Here is a 20,668-nt window from a genome sequence, read left to right as displayed (position 1 = left end):
CGTTTGGGACTTTTTATAAATTAATTCTATGATTGTAACAAAAAGCCAATTATGTCGATATATTTACTCGTGTCCGTTACGCTAATGTTGGCCTTGTTCATGCATATTACGACGCCATTAGGATTTGGGGTTATTAATTCCTTTTCTACTTTAATTACGTTATTCTAAAAACCCGTAATAAGGAAACAAGTACCTGTAAAGTTACTTTTTTGAGCATATTTCAAAGTTGTTACATTTCTACTGGTTCAATAAATCCTTGCCCCCTGAGAAATGTGCTTTGAATCAGGTTTAAAATACCTAAATACTAGAGAAAGTTCATTGATGAATTACGTCGCTATCGAAATAATTTCGATCCTCCCGAGGTCGAGAGGTCGGACGCGGAGAGCACCGCTCCCGATACGTTATCTCTTTATCTCGGAACATAAACTAAAGTGAATTAAACGTCCAATTGTCTTGATAAACAACTCGACTATCGAAATCAATTACATCGTCACTGTTTACAGTAACTACTCACTTATCACTTAAACTGGTTAGGTATGTTACTACTCAAGAATCAAGACATATGAGGAAAAAATCTTCTAGAACGGAACTTTGTAAATACCAAGCAAAGTCGGAGGTATCTAATACGTATATTAATTATAGTTGTTCGATATCTGACCGCCTGATGTAATCATAATAAAACGTGTGCGAAGTGATCTCGGGCCGATGGTCAGTGTCAGGTAGATACTGGTTGGTACACATCAACATCATTATCAAAACTAGCATTTTCTTTAAATAATATCGATAGTATACATGATGATGTGGGAGCCTGTAGCTGTAGCTCACACGAGAGGAATGTCAGTAGAATGTCATGGGAAGATTAATTAGTGAGAGAGTTTGTCTATAAGTAAGTGGCTCAATACTACTAGTATCCACACACACTACGTGTATAAAGCACAAATGTAATCATAACGCAAAAATAGCATTATTTGGCTACTGATAAAACTACCATGTTTAATGAAGAATAACTCTGAACAGACTAAGATTTGGAATTTGGTGCCGTAATAACTTTTATTTAGCTCAAAATTACTTATCCAATGATTTAACTCACATAGCTATTGGAAGTGGGACCATATTTCATAGAAACTCTGACATCCTCCTTTGTATAATTAAACTAGCAAACCCCGGCGAACTCCGTTACGCCACTAAATAGGCTTTTCTCTTGAAATATTCCTGAATTTTCTTTGCTATAAACTTCAAGGAGTCCAAGACCTTTCCAACGAATGCAAAAACGTGGAAGTCGGTTCTTGGGTTTTGGAGGTACATATAGCGTCATTAAGGAAAACCTGACTTTTTTATATTATAGATTTGTATAATGTAGCTGTTGATTAATCTTTAAATATTTTAATAAATAAATAAAGTAAACGTCGGTATGGGTTGAATGCATTTACTGCATTTCCAACATTCGCTTGTAAAATCCACATATTGAATTAGGCTGATAGGCCAATAACACTCGACAAGTAAAAATGTAAACAAACTAAAATTAATTAAAATGGCTTGTACGTTGAAATGAAAGCTTAAAATTTTCTAAAGGCTTAGAATACTGATATATGACAGTACCTATGTGAATTTATAATACACACACATATATGCTGAGGGATGACTTTTTATGGAATAGGTGGCCAACGAAGCACCTGATGGTAAGCGATCAGCGCCGCCCATGGACTCCCATATTTTTCACCACAAAACACTCGAACTGGTGTATCCAGTCCATAAAGAAAGAAACATTACAAAAAAACTAAAACAGATTTCAAGAGAACAATCGTACCTCAATAACAAGTGAATGTCCTCAGCAGCGCGATCGTGGCGCCTGAGCTCTGAACACTGCGCCTGCGCCGACTGTTATTGACTGAAACCGTTTCAACAAAGTACTTTTATAATAAAGCCTTCGTCTTGCAACAGGAAATTTAAACGTTTCCGTTTCCGCAAGGCTGCAGCATGCTTGGATACCGTCGATGGAGTAAAATAAGGCAATGTTTCGTTTCTGCTCTGCCTCGTTGTTCAAGTGGTCGCAAGCGCAACTGCCGGACAAGGGGTCTCGAGTACGAATCCCGGGTCGGGCAAAGTATTACTGGGCTTTTTTCGGAATTTCGAAAATTTCTCAGTAAGTAGCATGGAGTCTGGAATTGTGCCCGGTATATGCCAATAGGTTCACCCGCTATTACATGGGACTTATAACACAAATGGTGTACATTGTATAGCGGCATTGCGTGCCGTAATGTACACCTCTGCTTACCCCTTCGGGGATAAAAGGCGTGACGTTGCGTTGCGTTGCCTTGTTTCATTTTTGCTGGTTAAGTAACTCGCCGTGCAGACATTAAACTGATTTCTTCTGTTTTAGTGAACTTCAACATGGACAGTTGGGCACGTAGCATTATGACACGATCACAGCAAACTAACAGTTCCTTGCACTCTTTTCACTGTTTGTTAAGTCTGTTAGAGTAATAATAAGTGTAACACAAATAGCAGGTTTTTTTTTTGAGGGCTAAAATCATCCGATGACGTCTGCCTTTGGTGAGGCGAGAGGGAGTCTCAGACTCTTACTGACTAAAAACCTCTAGTTAGAAAAGTAGCGTTACTTATTTTTTATTTTCCAAAACTTACGGCCCGTCTGATAGTAAATGGTTGTCTAAGTACCTAAGTTAGTAATGCTGCAACATCAGAGGTATCACAAACGCGCTGTGGTAAACATCTGTCCAAGCAACTACTCTGTCCACATATTATGTTGATTTCTGATTATGGGTTCTGTGGATTAACCCACAGAACAGAGAAATACTAGTATTTCTCTATTATCAAACCAAAATATCTCCTACCCCACCAAGGAGTTCCATTTACAAAATTATATTTATATTAAACGTGTGCTTATAGTCTCTATACATTTCAGGCATCGTCTATGGTAATGTGACATCATCATAATTCAGGTTGACACTGTACACTGACACTTATTGACACTAACAATTATTTAGATGTTGACTGTTATCTCGACTTAATTCTTGTAAGGCTGTTTACACATTATTCTGCGAGAGCGCTTTTCGCCGACGCGAGTGGTACCAGGACCTGCGACATTACGCCGCAATACCAGCGACACAAACGCGGTTTAAGAGACGCTATTGTACATCAGTCTCAATCGGTCAATCACCCCGTGTGTAAACAAACAAATTCAACCAATTATGCCCATTGGTTGAAAAGAAGGGCACCGCTCGCCGCTACCGTCACGGTATATGGATAATTCTTCGAAAAAACTTTAACTCTTATATAACAAATCATTATTCTCCCGGGTTATTAAGCATCGTGGTAGCTTATTAATAATAACCCCTTATTTCACTTGGATTGGTTGAAAGCAGCGACACAGGTCAATTTATTGAAACCAAATCTTTTGTTTCAATCGGTTATTCTTAACGTTTGGTTGAGAATTATGTCGCCGTTCAAGTCTTGTAAATTTTTTGAAGAATCACCCATATAGTCTTGCCGCTGTGGTTACGGCGTTATATGTTAGGCTCCATTCAAATCCAATTGGGACTAGTGCAGCGGCACCGCGGCTGCGGCGGGCGGTGCTGCCGATGCCGCTGCAGCTTAATGTGAAACAGCCTTACTATTAGTTCATGAGGATATTTGAATCTTACTATTGACAAACCATAATGACAGTAGTATAATATTTGTAAATATTTGTATTATTTACAGAAGTTAGTGATTAAACAGACTAGTTCACAATGGTTCAACTGAAGCAATTGTCCATACGACTGAAATCAATCAAAAATATTCAAAAGATCACTAAAACCATGAAGATGGTGTCAGCCAGCAAGTAACCATTGTTTCTTTTTAACAAATATATCACTCATCCAGGTTTCTCAGTAACACATACTAGTTTTTACAGTAACATATGATTTAGTTCCATCATTAGAACTTAAGACGGGATATTTACCATGCTTATTTATGTACATGAGTTTCCGACATTTCGGCACTGTTGCAAGCGCCATGATCACGGGTGAACTCGTAGTTCATTGTAATATCGAAAATATCGCGTATCAAGGTCTAATGATAGTGTTAGAGACCATGTCCGTTTAAAAACTATGATCCTTCCGAGTCACCTGTAAACGAGCGCACGCGATATACAGCTCTAAGTTGAATTTCCGCGTTGTAACTAAGCAGTCTTATAGACAGAATGTTGTAGATAAGTTTAATCTCATCATCACCAAGTTGGTTCATAAGTTATTGCCAATGCGCAGGTTCACGAGAGCGGAGCGTGAGTTGCAAGCAGCGCGTCCCTTCGGGTACGCTCCTCGCAAGTTCTACGAGAGCTCACAACTGGTGTTGGGGCCTGTGGACGTCAAGCCTGATAAGACGAAGAAAGGGGCCGCACAGCCGCCGCCACCCACCATCGTCCAGCCAACACCCGCAGGCAAAGAGAAAGACAAGAAGATGAAGAGGATTTACATCGCCATGACTTCAGACAGAGGTAACCCGTTCAACTCTTCACTTACCTAGTGTACGCTGCCGGTTGGTTACTCATTCAGTTTTTACCCCACACAATGTTTTTCTTCCTCCTTTTAAAAAAAATTGGTATACCATATTAAGGTATACTTAGTTACCTCCTATTTTAATAATCCACGTAATCACACTATCACATTAATATTATGAATGTGTGGGATTGTTTGTTTGGTTGATTGTCCGTGCAGTGTGTAGCGAGTTCGATTCCAGTACAGAGCAACTCTTTGTGTGATCAAAGCGAAGTCGTTGGTAGAAACTGGTAAATAATATAGTAGAAAGAAAGAAAAGAAAGAAAGAAAGAAAATATGTGTAGTTCAGTTGCCAATGATGGCCCGGTTCCTAAGATGGATCGAAACCACATTTTTACAAAGTGCTTTTATTATTAAAACGCCTAAAACTCTTTTGTATACCTTGAATTTCAAATAAATTTATTACAACTTCCTATATGTTATTTCTTTACTCTCTTATTTATCTGGAAGTTTTTACGAGGCTTTGAAATAAGGTGGGCTTCATTAGACGCCTGTACCTTATTATAGTTTTATGATTTTATAAAGACCCCTAATTTAAACTAGATTTATTAGCTACAAGACGACGCCATGTAGAAAAATGGGACATTAAATCAGCAATGAAACCTCTTGTCTAAAACTAGATCGCTATTTAACCTAGGAAGTTAAATTACTTGTGATTGCGTTTCATTGTTCGTTTCTTTGCAAACAGTAAAGATATTGCATCATATTTCGTGCCGGTTCAAGGCCACGTCGCAATGTTTTCCTCAATCGGAGCTTCCGAAAGGGATGCATTGGGGTCGACACAAGCTGATAGTGAGCCAAGAAGTCGGCCAAGGGTTCCTGGTGATAACCTCTTTTTTAATTTACATACATCCTCAGAAGTGATATCCGCCATATAACATGAAACGGCATATCGTTATATTTAATAAAATAATCGCGAAACTTATAAAACAATCTTATCTAGAGGCGGGTATTGACCACCCCTTCCAGATTGTTCACTGATAGGTGACATGTTTAACAACATTTTCTGTTAAATGTCAATACCAATGGAATCGGAGCGTAAGAAAAACAAGTGGAGTGATAAGCGCGGACGCGAGGCTCGCGGGCTGCGCGGCGCAGGCGCAAGCGGGCGGTGCCAGATACGCACAGTTCGGCAGCTACGAGGTTATCGGCGGATCACGGTGCCGCCGCCGACGCATCGATCGACAACCATACCCCAATACTTTCGCGCTATTATTTGCCTATTTACGTGTATATTGTGTGTGTATATATTATTCTGACAGGGCAGTATACTGAAATAAAGTATAACATATCCACGTCTTGGCAACTTGACTACTTCTTTACACTTTAGACCAATTATGCCGTCAAATTTTTCTACTTATAAAATGTAGTGTGTGTGACACCTCGCCCTTATAAATAGCATAAGTAAGTTGTATAAGACACTTATTATAGATTTGTTAATGTACAATTTTCACGTAGTACATAGAGCAAGTCAATTGTGCTACGTGCGTCTTTTCTCTATGTATTATAAAAAAATACCTGATTAGAATTCCATAATTGAAAAATGCCTGAATGTAATTATTAGAAACATGACTTATGATATTATGTTAGAACATAATTATATTAGGTATATATGGACACATTTCTTAAATGGCGTAGTACTTCCACCACACATGGTGTGGCAGCCAACAAGCCTCACTGACTACCGGGAACCGGAGCCATTTTGAAATAGTTGTCAGTAAACATAGCTCTGTTTACTAGTGTACGTGTGGTCTGTCTGTTGTAATAAAGTTCAAGTTTTCATCAATAGACTGTTATTCAAATAATACGTTTACGCACAAGAATTAGAACGCAATTACCGACTCGCGATTACTCGTAGCTACACATACACAGATAAATATTTCTTAGTAAATAAATACGTATATATGTACACTTACATGCGTACGTATGTACAACTTAAAAATTAAGTATGCGAGAGCCATACTTCAGCACGAATGGCCGGGCTCGATAGGAGTGATACCACGGCCGAGCAGAAAACCGACGTGAAATCACGCTTGCGTTGTGTTTCGTTGTCTGAGCGAGGTTACCGGAGGCCCATTGCCCCCCTTCCCAATCTTCGATTCCCCAACAACCCTTAATTCCTAACCCCCAAAAGGCCGGCAACGCACTTGTAACGGAAAATTTCTGGTGTTTCAAGTGTCCATGGGCGGAGGCGATTGCTCACCATCAGGTGATTTGTCTGCTCGTTTACCGGCTTATACCATAAAAAAACTTCGACGCTTATAAGGTTTTGTAGGTAATACCTATATACGAAAAGCCACTGGGTTTTTTCGTATTTCTGACATTATACTATGAAGTGGTACACAACCATTTGTTCCGAGAAACTAAAGAGGAAACATTTGTACACAGACATCATGATTATAATTGGATCAGTAACTATTGATCATGATTCATTTCAAAAGTATAAACGGGGAAAATTTATTATTTCTTTAATTCCGAATAATCGAAAATCCCTTGGGGATTTCCAGTTAATTTGAAAGGAAAACTGTGATATAGTAACCTAACTTTTATAAATAAATCAACATATTTTACTGGATGAAGATATGTTTGTAGGTAATTTGAAAAGGTGGTCTATCTCTTTATCATTGGCCTCTGCGCTGCTAGCGATAATAAAACATAAGTGCAGGCAACGTACGTATGCGCGCACGTGTAGGCGGGCGCGCACAGCCTCACACCGCCGCCACATGATCTCTTCCACAACCCACACTCTGAGGAAGTCTTGGGCAAATATTTCTTACTACCTCCTGCCAGCGGCCTCGCCCGTGTTCCAGTGGGATAAAAAGTATCTTATCACCCAAGTCAACTCATACCCTGTCTGTATACCAAATTTCATTAAAATCCGTTCAGTAATTTCAGCGTCATTGACGGACAAACATCCAAACAAACAAACTTTCATATTTATAATATTAATGTGATCATAATTGAACACAGTGATTATAGTACGGTAGTACCTGCCAACATACGTATTACCATACTTACACGTAAGAAGTAAAAATATGTTAGCCTGCTAAAGCCAAACAGGCAGTCTTGGAGTCATTTTTAGAACTAAATAATTACCATCTCGCAAAGTACGTTCATCTTTCAACAATCTATATATTAGATTTGTATTGCTCGTAGATTGGACCCAGGCACTCGTAGAAGTGTTGGAGAGCAGCACTTCCATGGAGTCCCACGTGTCAAATAACTACATTACTAACTTATACGAGTAAAAGTGCGTATATATGTTTCTATTCATTTGAACAGGTCTATGCGGTGGCGTGCACTCCGGCGTGGCTCGGCGCATCAGGCGAGACTTCATAGAACGCGCGGTCGACGGCTCGAACCACAAGCTGGTCTGCGTGGGGGATAAATCCCGTGCTATCCTGCGCCGAACCTACGGGCAGAATATGCTCATCAGCATCAAGGATGTGCGTACCCCTTACTCTTTACCAATAGACATTTGTACATTTTGCCTAACGACTAACGACATATTGCAGGAACCAGTCAGCTGTTAAGGTGTTTCACACTGGAATGGTAGACATTGGGTCGTCCTATGCTTAGTTGTAGACGTCTTTTTTTTGAGGGGTGAAAATCATCCAATCACTTCTCCCGCCTTGAGCGAGGCGTCACACGATCCCCGACGCCCGGAGTGCACGCACTCTGCCTCCTCCTTGGCTAGCATGTAGTTTTAGACGTCTTGAAGTTGAACTCTTTACATAACTCTTTATATCAGTAGCAGTGTGCCTGTGCCTGCCAGCATTTCATTTATTCTGCATAGCGACAGAAATGTACATAATTATGATGTACTTAATGCCCATGACACACATGCAGGTGGGTCGACTGTCGCCACAGTTCGCGGACGCGTCTCTCATCGCGGCGATGATAACGCAGGCTGGGTTCTCGTACGACATCGGCGAGATATACTACAACAAGTACATCTCCGCCGTCAAGTACGAGCTCACCGTCGTGCCCGTGTTTACCAAGGATAGGATTGAGGTGAGCCAGCAATCAGCACTGATATAATCTACTCTATAAAGTCAAACTAACAACGAACTAACTTGTCAAAAGGACAATGCTAAAGAAGTATAAAATACCAGGCTTTGCACAAATAAAACTAATCTCGGATTTTTGGTATGGACCTATAATACCACTTAAGTTTATTGGGTAGTGGCCTGTTTATTCACCACCTTAGGACACATGCAGGCCCTTATGCAATGCAATCATTTTTATTCGGAATTTATCTTTTTGACTTCGTATCAATGGTGTTCTGAAATCCAATAACCGTTCTCTTGGGATACCGAGTAAAACTGTATTAAACAATAATCTAAAATTATCTAAAATTATGTGAAAGGTTAGGAAAGAGATTATGTGGTTATTCAGTAGTATAGGTAGAAGTTAATTGCCCCACAGACCGCACCGAACATGCTGGCATTCGACGACGTGGATGCCGAGGCGCTGGAGAGCTACGCGGAGTGGACACTAGCTGCGCTGCTGTACTACGCGCTGAAAGAGGGCGCCGCCTCCGAGCAGTCCTCCCGCATGTCTGCCATGGACAATGCCACGAAGAACGCGGACGAGATGATCAGGAAGCTGACGCTACTGTTCAACAGGACCCGGCAGGCCGTCATCACCAGGGAGCTCATTGAAATCATATCAGGCGCCTCCGCGCTTAAGTGAACTCTGCACACAACAGTACAAGTACAAGTCTGCCACTCTCTCTAGTCTCACACAGGCGAAAAAAGTCATTGGCTGATTCTCCCCCCTAAAAAAGTAATGGGAAATATGAAAAAATATTTTATACAACAATATTGCAAATGCAATACCTTTACAGGTAGACGGCAAATAAACAAAGAAAGCAAAAAGACACCTTTAATTATCACAATACATTACATGTAATAAGATACCTAGTTTAACATAACACACTATGATTATAGAGAGCTTCAGCAGATGTTCACAGGGGTCAGTTAAATCTATTGAGAGCCACGGTCATCTTGTGTCAGGAGTCAGGAGCAACATCCAAAGCTAGGTTGAATGTTTCTTTTATATTATGAACACTTACAACTAGTGTGATTAGAAGAATGTCAGGGAATACAACAACAGTATAAATACGGTCCTATGTCTAAGCTGGGTGGCTGGTCAGTGCTCCTCCAGGTACTTGTCGTATGTGGCCTGATCCATCAGCTGCTGCAGCTCCTCGGGCCTGGCCAGCTTCACTCGGAACAGCCAGCCTTCCTCGTAGCAAGATTTGTTGATGAGCGCTGGTTTGGATTCTACTTCTTTGTTTGCTTCTGTTATCTGGAAGGTTACATCGAATTTGTTTTAATGAAGGCACATGGCAGATATTATTTCTTTTTTCACAACAAAAATTTTGAAAAGTACTGAACAAAGAATATTTTTGTGACAACCAAACTTTTTCTATCACTTTTAATTGACTGCATGGTTGATGCGGTAGCTGGGCAGTTGACAGTGACTGCCGTGCTCTTTTTGTGATCCACAACTTGTTGTTTCGGGTCTGGGTGTCATATATATTTGAAATTGTATGTTTATAAAAGCAGCCACGACAAAGAAGGAAATATAGGGCACCGTATTAAAAAATAAATTAAAGAATTTTTGAACACTTAGCACATCTCTGGTGGAAAAGCACGCCTATGATGATGATTTAAGTCAAACTCAACTGTTACAACTTAAGTATACTAGCATTAATAACATACGTCGGCTACAGCCAACACAGCACTTCTAATAACCCCCTACTTACAGAGCCTAAACGGGTATTAAGAATGTTTGAAAATAAAACCCTCTATACTCTATAACTGTAGTTCCCAATCGGCGGTGGTCCGTGAATCACCAGTGGTCCGCAGAAGACAAAAAGTTACTCTTTTCATGTGAACGAATCATTCTTGTTGGACCCTAGTCTAACAGGAATTATATAAAAGTGGTCCTTTACTATACAAGGGTTGGGAACCCCGGCTCTATAACAACAACTCTTAGCCCTGAGGCAGAAACTCTAGAAATACTTTCATCAAGCTCGCACTGGTGACCAGTTTACTGACAAGGCAGACATATCTGAGGTCTTTCCCCTCTATGTAAGTGTGATACTAACGGTGCCAGAGACAGGGCTGTAGACTTCGCTGGCTGCCTTGACGCTCTCGAGGGCGCCGCACTCGTCTCCGGCGGCGATCTCCTTACCCACCTCCGGGAGCTGCACGTACACCACCTCACCCAACGCGTCCTGCAAATTGATGAAGTACATGATAATTCAGTTCAATTTAAATTGCTGGTAGTAGATTGTGTTCCTACGTGGAGTACCAGGGGAGAAGCCTTTGTTCAACAGTGGACGATTTACGGCTGATAATGATGGCATGATTATTCAGCCATTATTTTAGACAACACTAGCAAACCTGAGACCTTTCCAACGAATGCAAAAACGTGGAAATCGATTCGTTCTGTTGTTATAGCGTCAGGAAGGAAAACCCGACTTATTTTTATATTACAGGTAAGGTATACAATGGAACTGCTCATCACAGGTCCCGATAACTTAGCCACGAAAGAGACAAGTCTTGTATGGAGCTTGTGTCAAAATACATTACAATAATTATTTGGTGAGCGTGATATCTAGAGATGAAAACTCCCAGGAAAGTTTCCATCTATAAGGAAAGATTCCTGAAAAATTCCATAGCTTCCGGAAGTTTTGGAAGTTTATAAAAAATATTATAATATCACTGAATTATAGCATTATTTCCCTTTTTTAATTTTATTATTATAAATGGAGTAGGTACTAATAGAAATATAAAATAGTTGCGGAAATACATTCAGAGAGCAAGCGCAAGTACTAACTTGTTCGCGGGCGGGGGACAATATTTTGGCGGGGGGAGGTGAGTGCCACTGCGCCGGCCGCCGAGATACGTCGTCCCGCTAGTATTGCTCATACGTCACTCGAAGCCGCGCGCCTGCGTCATTGCTGGATCGTTTTGTTTGTAAGGGCAGAGTCTTGCTTTTTTCTGTTATATATAGTATAGCAGTGCAGTGTGTAATAATAAGTGTTTAGGGAACAGAGAGTAAAGTTCCCTAAGAAAAGGAGGATCCTCCGACCAGGCGAGGTGATCAGCCTGGCGGGCTTTCTGCCCAACTGTTGTTCGTTGGGATTTTCTATCCGTGTTAATTCGCATGCAAACTTCATATGTGCGATACAGGATATTTGTGACGTTATCCATTGATTTGCTCGTCGATAGTCTATGTGCGACTTCTGTCATCTGTCACTTGTTACTTGTCAATGTGTCGCCACAAGTGCAAGTTTAATTAAATAAATGAACTGTAAAAATGCCTCGGAAAACCGGAAAGGTTTGGGATTATTTTGAATTGATAAATACGGATGGCAAAAAAACCGCTAGGTGCAATTTTTGTCGAAAACATTTTGGAACCAATGCAACAAAGTTAAAAAATCATTGTTTGAGTGCTTGTAAACAGTGTCCGGAAGATATTAAAACAATTTTACAAGACAAGCCCATTGAAATATCACCATCTTCTGTGGGTAGTTCAACATCAACACAGTTCCAGCATGTTTTGTCCACAATTCCTATATCTACGCCGAGTCCTTTAGGAAGAGAAAACTCATTACAGTCATTAGCTTCTTCTCATGAGTCAAATGAACAACCACAAAATTCAATTACGCCAAATCAAAAAAGAGAAATAGATCTTAGTTTTGCTCGTGCAATTTATGCTACTGGTACGCCATTAAATATTTTAGAATCCAGTTTGTGGCAAAAGGCAATAAATGCTTTGAATCCAGCTTACTCAGTCCCTACAAGGTACATGATAAGCAATAGTCTGTTAAATGCTGAATATGAACGCGTGCAAAAAGAAACATCTGATATCATTAATCAAGCAGAAGCCCTGACAATTGTGATGGACGGCTGGACAGACATAAATGGTAAGGGTACCGTTAATTTTATAATAACGACCCCAAAGCCATTTTTTTACAAGTGTGTATACCCTGGTACAAATCGCGAGACTGCAACGTATTTATTTACACAATTAAAAACTATTATTGATGAAATTGGTCCATCTAAATTTGTAGCACTTGTGACTGACAATACGAATAGTATGAAAGCCACGTGGAGAATGATCGAGACCGAGTATATGCACGTCTTCGCGATAGGTTGTGCATCACACACTTTAAGTTTGCTCTTAAAGGATATCATGAAGCTTGAAAACTTTAAAGCATGCTGTGATTTGATTACTAAAATCATAAAATACATAAAAAAGAGGCACGTAGAATCAGCGTATTTTGAAAAGATGCAAAAAGAAAAATATGAAAATAATTCGAAGACTTTAAAGTTACCAAGCCCAACACGATGGGGAGGTTTTGTAATAATGATGGAATCCTTTCTTAGTATCCGAGAGGCTCTCGAAGCGACAATGATTTGTCAAGATTTAAGCATTAATCGGGAAATTAAGCAACATGTGCTTACGGAAGACATTTGGATCAAGGTCAATGCATACCACAATATCTTAAAGCCCATCCTTGTGGCAACTACTAAACTAGAATCAGACGCTGCAGTTATATCTGAAGTACCCCAAATGCTTGATTATGTTAAAGAAATTATGTCTAGCGCTCTAAGTACTTGCGAAGTCGTAACAGAAGAAGAGGAACGGTACATTATTGGAGCTATTTGGAAAAGGCAGCATTTCGTTGAGAAGCCCATTCATTTTGCGGCCAACATTTTAGACCCCAGATTTAGAGGGCTTAAGCTGACACCTGAAAAAGTTGCGAAAGGGCAAGAATTCATTAACCAATACGCCGGAATACTTCAAAAAAATACTGCTAAGATCATGGCAAACTTAGCTGAATACCGCGCAAAAAGTGGTTTTTACAGTCAAACTGGTATTTGGACTACTGTTGATCATATTGAACCAAGAACTTGGTGGAGAGGTCTCTGTAACTGCCAAATTCTATCATCCGTTGCCAGAAAATTGTTATCTATACCTCCATCTTCAGCGTCTACCGAACGAAATTGGTCCCTTTTTGGAAATACACTGACTCGTTGTAGAAATAGAATTACAACTGAAAGACTGCAGAAGCTGATTACAGTGCGAGCCAATATAAGATTGTTATCCGATAACCCAAACGAAAATGTTTATTTTGCTGATAAGGAGGAGGAATATATCAGTGATTTAGAGGAAGAAGAAATTGATGAAGATATAGAAGAAATTAGCTTCCAAGAGCCAGAAGCAAGCTTATCTAATTTTAATGTGTCAGAATCAGAGAATTCAGAGGGAATTGATCCTACACAAGATTCATTGAATTAGATTTTAGCAGAATCACTAATGATAAAAACTTAAATTAATGTTTCGATTATTTAATTAGTATTTTTATTACTTTACGTTCCTTAAATTATTTCGTATTTAACAAAGATTGCATCTATTATGCATTTCAAGTCATTGTGGTTACCTAAAATAAAAAAACGTTGCTTTTTTTCAAGAATATTATATTTTTGATAACTTCCAAAATTCCCTTGTTTTGGAAACTTTCCAGAATAATTCCGGAATTTTACCTGGAAAACTTCCAAAGTTTCAGAAACATTCCGAAATTTTCATCTCTAGTGATATCTGAAAATTATTGCTGTGTGAATTTGGTATACTGCTACTTTGGTTACAAGTTGCCCAGGTCAAGTCAATAATAGGTACCTACTTACTGACTTTATCAATATTAAACTGAGAGGTAAAAACAAATTAAAGACGAATCGGGTTTCAGAGTTCAATGTAACAAAGCAATCATATTTTTTTAATGTATAAATAAGTTATGTTTTCTTGTTGCAAGGCAGCCTGACTTCTTTCTAGTCTAATAATTGACCAAAGTTTTCGAATGGAAACTGAGAAATTCAAAAAGCCCTATTTACCAATAAACCCATGTAATCCAAAATCTAACGACTGAGTTTTAGAAATGACTAGATAATAATGTTAATGTTTGTTGTTTTATTACTATTAGTCGGTCGATAGCTTAATGAGCGGCACACGAAACAAAGTTAACGGCCAGTTGATAACGGTTACTGAGTACCTAATCTGCTGACATTGGGCGGTGGCGTAGAGAGTCGGCGCTGGCGCGATCGGCGTCAACGCTCGCGCTCCGCCAATCTTGCGCAGCTGTCAGTAAAGTTGACCTCTAATACACAGGATTTATCCGGTACAGAGCAGTGTGTAACACGGTTCACTAACTATTACAAACTAATCTAAATCAGTGTTTCATTCGACCAGCCGTTAGAAGTCAAATGACGCAAGTTGACGCTGAATTTTTTGCTTTTCATGTACAAGATATTTCTTCCTTACTTGTTTGTGGAAGATGATAATACCATGTAAGCACAAAAGCGGTAATATAAGAGAGTCAAACATACGCCAACATGAGCATAAAACAATCTTAAGACATCTATTACATACTTAATAACAATGTCAGTTTTAGGAAAAAAAAATACATACGAAAGTTTTTTGAAAATTTGATTCCAGTATCTGGCTTGCTTTCCTCAATACTAATACTACTTACAGCCGTGTTATACATGGTGCTTCTTAAACTAAAGTTAAGAATCAAGATCGGCGGCATGTTTCATATCTCTATATGTATATAAAAATCAATTGCTGTTCGTTAGTCTCGCTAAAACTCGAGAACGGGTGGACCCATTTGGCTAATTCTGGTCTTGAATTATTTGTGAAAGTCCAGGTCTAAAAGGTGAGAAATACATGTTTGAGGCGTTACAAAGTGTGCCGAGTTAGCTGGTTTATCATAAAAAGACGTATTCAGAATAAATTCTCCTTAAATATTAGTTAATTAGATCGACAGACCACATCATTATGTTTAAATATTTCCATGACAAAATACTATGAATGTAATATTTTGGATATATTTTGAAAGTATATATCATATATCCTACAAGCGGGCACCGTTTCCACCACGACTTACACATGTAGCAAGGTTCTGGATAACTACAACTAAGCTGTTCCTGGTATTTGCCAAATTCTCTTTTGAAGGAGCTATTTAGAACCCCATATAAATACATTTTCCTGGATTTATATGGGGTTGAAGACATTTGATTATTTCAATGTGATATTCAGAGATCGACTAGTAGATTAATTAACATCTCCATGGTTCGATATTAATATAGATGATGATATAGAAACTGATTGAAACAGATTAATCACAGTGTTTCTTGATCTTTCTTCTCGTTGGAACCTACACTCTGGAACCAGCAAATAACTTCACTATATATCCGACCTAAAACCTTCTAATTCTAAACGTTTTTTATAATTTCGACTGCACGGTTGGCGCGGTGGCTGGGCAACTGACTGCCGTGCAACGGGTAGCGGGTTCGATTCCCGCACGGAGCAACTCTTTGTGTGATCCACAAATTGTTGTTTCGGGTCTGGGTGTCATGTGCTTGTGAAATTGTATGTTTGTAAACGCACCCACGACACAGGAGAAAATCCTAATGTGGGGCAACGTTTAAAAAAAAAATAAAAAAAAACTTCTGAAATGTCCTTCTGGTCAAATTAAAGTAAATATATTGATATTGACTATGATACGAACCTGTGCGTAGCTGGAGATGCCGACAGTGCCAATGTTGTCGCTCACCGACACCCACTCGTGCTTCTTTGTGTAAAACCGAGCTGGAATCAAAACAATCAAGAGATAAATATACTGCCACATTTACGTTTGATAATATAATATATGTATCTAACATATATGCTTACAAATTACTATTTTAACTGATATAAACTGCAAGTGCTGCCTAAATATGATGAATGATGATGAATTCACAGCAAATTGGTGAAAATATATAATGTGTCAAATATAGTGAATAAGTCGTTGGTGTATCTTTAAATAAATAAATAAATATATCGCACAGGCTGCTATGAATTTATGTCGGTATTGTTCAAGAAATATACTAATATATAGTTATTGGCCACATGGGAAACGGTCTTCTTTAAACAGGGTAATTAATCTTCATAATTATGATCGACGTGGTTGTGTATCTTTTCTACAATAATACTTAGTCTAAAATACACTATGTTTACGTACGTTTGTCATAATTGTGTATAGCATGGGAGTCATTGTTAGGGCTACGTATATATTCCTCTATTTTTTATAGTAAGAATCTGTTTCAGAAGGCCCTAACTGCAAAACGTTACAGTCCAAGTCTGTGACCCTCAGAGACTAACTGCCGCACTCAGAGACATTATATGATTACTTAAACTATTCCTTAGTTATGATTTTATTTCGGAAACAATTGCTAAAGACTGGGTTAAGTAACCATTAAATCACTCTGAGTACGGTGTTAAGTTATTTACTCCCTCGTCGCGAGAGACACTCCGGGCGTTCGGGGATCGCGCGACGATCTCCGGCCACCGTAAGTGCGGGCCTGCTGACGGCGAGCAAGGGTAGCTCACCGCCCGAACATTACCAGACCCGTGCGTGCAGCGCGTCGCGTTCCGCGCGCGCCTCAAAGAGCCATCAGACCACCACAGATGGGGCCCAGTAGGGCTGATGCCTGATCCGGAGCTGCGGACTACCTGGCGGGTTTACCGGGGCTCCGGTTCGAAAACCAGGAGTAGGAACGGGTGGTTTTAGTCAGTAAGAGTCTGACACTCCCTCTCGCCTCGCCCAAGACGAGAAAAGACATTGGATGATTTTCCCCCCTCAAAAAGAAAATATTTGCTCCCTGTGGGGCACTCAATTGAGAGCAAATTTAGTTATCTTCTCTTCTTGTCAGTATACATTTGTACTACCCCTATAACCTGAGTGCAGTGCTTGTCGTTGCTTGGTTGAATTCTTGTCAGCATCGCCTAGCAACTTCTTAGTAATATATCTATTTCTACTATATTTAGGCATTTATTTATTAAATTTATATTGATTTTGCAAATCATGATTAAATAATAGATTCAGTTAATTTGTTTTCTCCAAGGTTTAGAAAAAAAAGAACAAGAAGAATTATCAATTTGACGTTCTATGTGTAGTATTGTATTATTTGTCAATATCAACTTTCAACCAGGTAACTGACTAAACACTCGCATGTTCTATAACACAGGTAACTAATATAATTTCATTCCCAGATCATTTTAAAAATATCATCCAAAGGTTGTCTGGAAGAAATTGCCGTGTGTGATAAGACCGCCCATTATACTCTAATTACTATTACAATGTAAATGTATTTTACGTATGTGTGCAATAAAGTATAAAATAAATAAATAAATAATTAGCGCAGCATTCACTTATTTTCTTAAAACATCAAACATTCGCTTACTAAGTTATAAATATGGAAAATATTCGCAAGGGTGCTGGAACTTTTATCAGTACTTTATGTAAAACAAAAATAATTGATCATGATTAGTTGCTACAGCTATTACATTGAACTATCAACTAGACACATGACGTCAACGTGATGTTGTTTGTTACACACAGAGCGGTATTGAGAGAATTTCGCAACGTGCCGCGCCACTTGCAAGAGACGCGGTAGGGTGCGATAGTGGAAGGCGACCATTGCGTAATGTTCTTGACCACTACTGATAACTGATGTATATTTACTATTTATTGGAACTTTTTCAATGCGAACAATCACTAACTAAATAAGGTCGTGCTCTTGAATCCTTCACATCACCCGGCTTATTGATAAGTCTTTAACTTAAGCACCTCTACCGAAAAGGCAATGTTCGATTGGTAACATATAAACATATATGTTTTAATTGTCCTGTAATGACGACTAATATTTACTGGATCTTGGCCTAAATAGCGTAAAGTTAAGGTCAATACCATTAAGCAACAATATAGTGATGTTTGTAAGTCATTAGTCTGTAGGTTCTGTTATCTGCTCTGCGTGGACTGAGTCAAGATGTAATCGGATATAAGCAATGCTAAAGTAAGCTCAGCGCTACATGGAGACAATTCGTTGAAGGTGTGCTCGTCAGGCGTGTTACCTTTGTTGTCCGTGCTGTAGAGTGCGCGGGCGCCGCACTGCGCGCCGAAGCTGCTGCGGGCCAGACGTGACGTCACGCGGAATACACTGCACACCACCATTACTGCCGGTTCACTGAAACTAACAACTGTCCATCAATGAGCAGCCTCGCAGCCTCGCAGCGTCGCAGCCTGAAGCATCCGCGTCACACACAGATACAAGAGCTTACGACCTTAGGTGTTAGTGCCATATTTCATCATCTCTGTCAGTACTACCGTTGAAATAATACAAGGACGACTACTAAGGGTGCAGGAATAGTATTTCAGTTATTTCATGAAACAAAACGTAATCATCAATTAATCCACCATCAGATAATGTGCCCCCTCATCTCATAAAAACTGGTTCTTCAGATCAGCATTAAATTAAATCCTACCTACCTATTTTCATTTATAACTATAAATTTTTTGTACTGTAATTACAACAAGTACATTTACACATAGGTATTAAAGAAATTCAAGTAGTATATAGAAATGGAGAGTACATGAAAAAAAATATATCATTCGCAAATTAATTAGGAACTAAAGATTTGCATTCTTACAAAATAAAAAAGAGAGATCTAGACACTTCTAAAGTCGTTACAAATATTGTTTATATTACAACATGCTATATTACAAATATTTCGGGATACAACTCACCTAAGTCGTGGACGAGAAGTGTAGTGTCGTACACGCAGGTCGGCGCGTCGTGCAGCAGTGCGGGCCGACTCGTGCGCAGAGCACTGTGTTATCACCACACATTACTCCGTACACACAAACAGAAGTTCCACTTAGATGCCGATAAATACATAATTTCTACGCAAACACGAATTAGTATAGTTACTAATGTCAAAGCAAATACATTTCGGAGTACAAGGACTGGGTCATGATTCCCAGTTGCAAATTTGTAACGCACTCAAGAGCTGTGGAGTGCCTTGTTGGCTACCGGGGCTCCAGTTCGAAAAGCAGGAGTAGGAATAGGGTGGTTTACAGTCAGTAAGAGTCTGACAGTCCCTCTGGTTAAAGTATTAGGATGATTTTTCCTCTCAAAAAAAACTTAGTGTTCTCATCCCTTTTTAACACGCTTAGGTCGACTTGTAACGAACTATGTAATAAAATCTAAGAATCTGAATTCAACCTACGCACATGGACGCACATGGCTAGATTTATGATGAAATTGGAAGGTGGCTAATGCAACTTTAGATATTGCCTACTATAAGTTCCTTAACACGCAAGATTTTTATTTAAGTAAATATAATATTAAGTAAAATTACTTGTAAAATACAGTGCGATATGAATATACGTGTAATAAACAATGCGATATCTCAGCCAACTCCTAGAGAGAATAGAAGGCAATGCTATAATACGGTGTTAAAACCCATACTAAGGTAATGAACCTTTCGTCAGTAGGTACTATACGGTCAGTACTATAAGTCATAGTTTCGTTATTCCTGGTCGTAAAAATATACAATTATTTATTTAGAATCGCCAATAGTGTAAGTGATCGCCGTGGTCTAGACGCCCATGTACAGTATCTCAGTCTCAATATGTTATTATGTACCTAAGTGACACAGATGTCTTTGACAATGTGTTGTCCTCGGGAGATAAGCCTTATCAGTATGACGACACCCTGCTGGGGGTCGCGGCGTGTATCTCGTACCTACATCACATGTAAGTAGTGTCATGTAATCTTGCAATGTATTTGTCGGAAAATATTATGTAATGTTACGACAAAATGGGGCAAGCCAGATTTAAAATATTTACACTTATGCACACGGAACTTTAAAAGAAATAATGCGTATTTTTTATTAATTAATTATTATTATGACCCTAAAAAGGTTCAAGAGTATTATTATCTACTCTGAACTATATGAATTAAACCCGGAAATCCAATAACACTTTGCCCACTTCAGACGTTTACACATACATCAACCCAATTTCGCAGAAATTCAACTACTTAGCAAGAGGGTATTTTACCGGATACATTTCGGTGAGAGTGCGGAGAAATTGCACAGCTTGATTCCACCTAGTCCTTTCCATCATCCAACCACAAGACAATCTGCACAGCGCCCCCGCTTCATGGTAGATATCCCACCCACTCGCTCGAAGCGCTTCGAAGTGCGAA

The 20,668-nt window shown here is 39.2% G+C and overlaps 2 protein-coding genes across 6 annotated transcripts; one reads left to right on the top strand and one right to left on the bottom strand.

The window, feature by feature from the left end:
- Window positions 1–2,949: 2,949 nt before the first annotated feature.
- LOC118268826 (ATP synthase subunit gamma, mitochondrial-like) lies at window positions 2,950–9,251 on the top strand. 3 transcript variants are annotated; one of them, XM_035583517.2, is made up of 6 exons: window positions 2,950–3,034; window positions 3,721–3,841; window positions 4,266–4,495; window positions 7,839–8,002; window positions 8,406–8,570; window positions 8,985–9,251. In XM_035583517.2, the coding sequence occupies exons 2-6, from the start codon at window positions 3,750–3,752 to the stop codon at window positions 9,249–9,251; spliced, it is 918 nt and encodes a 305-aa protein (XP_035439410.1). In that variant the 5' UTR covers window positions 2,950–3,034; window positions 3,721–3,749. The 3 variants fall into 3 exon arrangements, with proteins under 3 accessions (XP_035439410.1, XP_035439421.1, XP_035439443.1); XM_035583528.2 differs by lacking the exon at window positions 2,950–3,034 and adding an exon at window positions 3,039–3,181; XM_035583550.2 differs by lacking the exon at window positions 2,950–3,034 and adding an exon at window positions 3,126–3,151.
- A 178-nt stretch (window positions 9,252–9,429) lies between these two features.
- On the bottom strand, window positions 9,430–20,544 carry LOC118268856 (glycine cleavage system H protein). 3 transcript variants are annotated; one of them, XM_035583627.2, is made up of 6 exons: window positions 20,521–20,544; window positions 19,204–19,286; window positions 18,531–18,643; window positions 16,147–16,226; window positions 10,675–10,803; window positions 9,430–9,869 (listed from the first exon to the last, which is right to left on the bottom strand). In XM_035583627.2, the coding sequence occupies exons 1-6, from the start codon at window positions 20,527–20,529 to the stop codon at window positions 9,711–9,713; spliced, it is 573 nt and encodes a 190-aa protein (XP_035439520.2). In that variant the 5' UTR covers window positions 20,530–20,544; the 3' UTR covers window positions 9,430–9,710. The 3 variants fall into 3 exon arrangements, with proteins under 3 accessions (XP_035439520.2, XP_035439529.1, XP_035439539.1); XM_035583636.2 differs by lacking the exon at window positions 20,521–20,544 and having other exon boundaries at window positions 18,531–18,649; window positions 19,204–19,304; XM_035583646.2 differs by lacking the exon at window positions 20,521–20,544 and having other exon boundaries at window positions 18,531–18,656; window positions 19,204–19,294.
- Window positions 20,545–20,668: the final 124 nt, after the last annotated feature.

The sequence above is a fragment of the Spodoptera frugiperda genome, chromosome 25 (assembly GCF_023101765.2).
Source record: "Spodoptera frugiperda isolate SF20-4 chromosome 25, AGI-APGP_CSIRO_Sfru_2.0, whole genome shotgun sequence".
In the NCBI taxonomy this organism is placed as follows: Eukaryota; Metazoa; Arthropoda; class Insecta; order Lepidoptera; family Noctuidae; genus Spodoptera; species Spodoptera frugiperda.
The sequence above is the reverse complement of the archived record's forward strand: the minus strand, read 5'-3'. Positions and strand labels throughout refer to the sequence as shown.

Excerpts from the sequence above, each read along its gene's own strand:
- LOC118268826 (XM_035583517.2), top strand. The coding sequence starts at position 3,750 with ATGGTTCAACTGAAGCAATTGTCCATACGACTGAAATCAATCAAAAAT. Across the intron at positions 4,496-7,838 it reads CGCCATGACTTCAGACAGAG|GTCTATGCGGTGGCGTGCAC; the intron begins GTAACCCGTTCA and ends TCATTTGAACAG. Across the intron at positions 8,571-8,984 it reads TTACCAAGGATAGGATTGAG|ACCGCACCGAACATGCTGGC; the intron begins GTGAGCCAGCAA and ends ATTGCCCCACAG.
- LOC118268856 (XM_035583627.2), bottom strand. Across the intron at positions 16,227-18,530 it reads CTACAGCACGGACAACAAAG|CTCGGTTTTACACAAAGAAG; the intron begins GTAACACGCCTG and ends TTTTGATTCCAG. Across the intron at positions 9,870-10,674 it reads ACAGCCCTGTCTCTGGCACC|ATAACAGAAGCAAACAAAGA; the intron begins GTTAGTATCACA and ends GTAACCTTCCAG.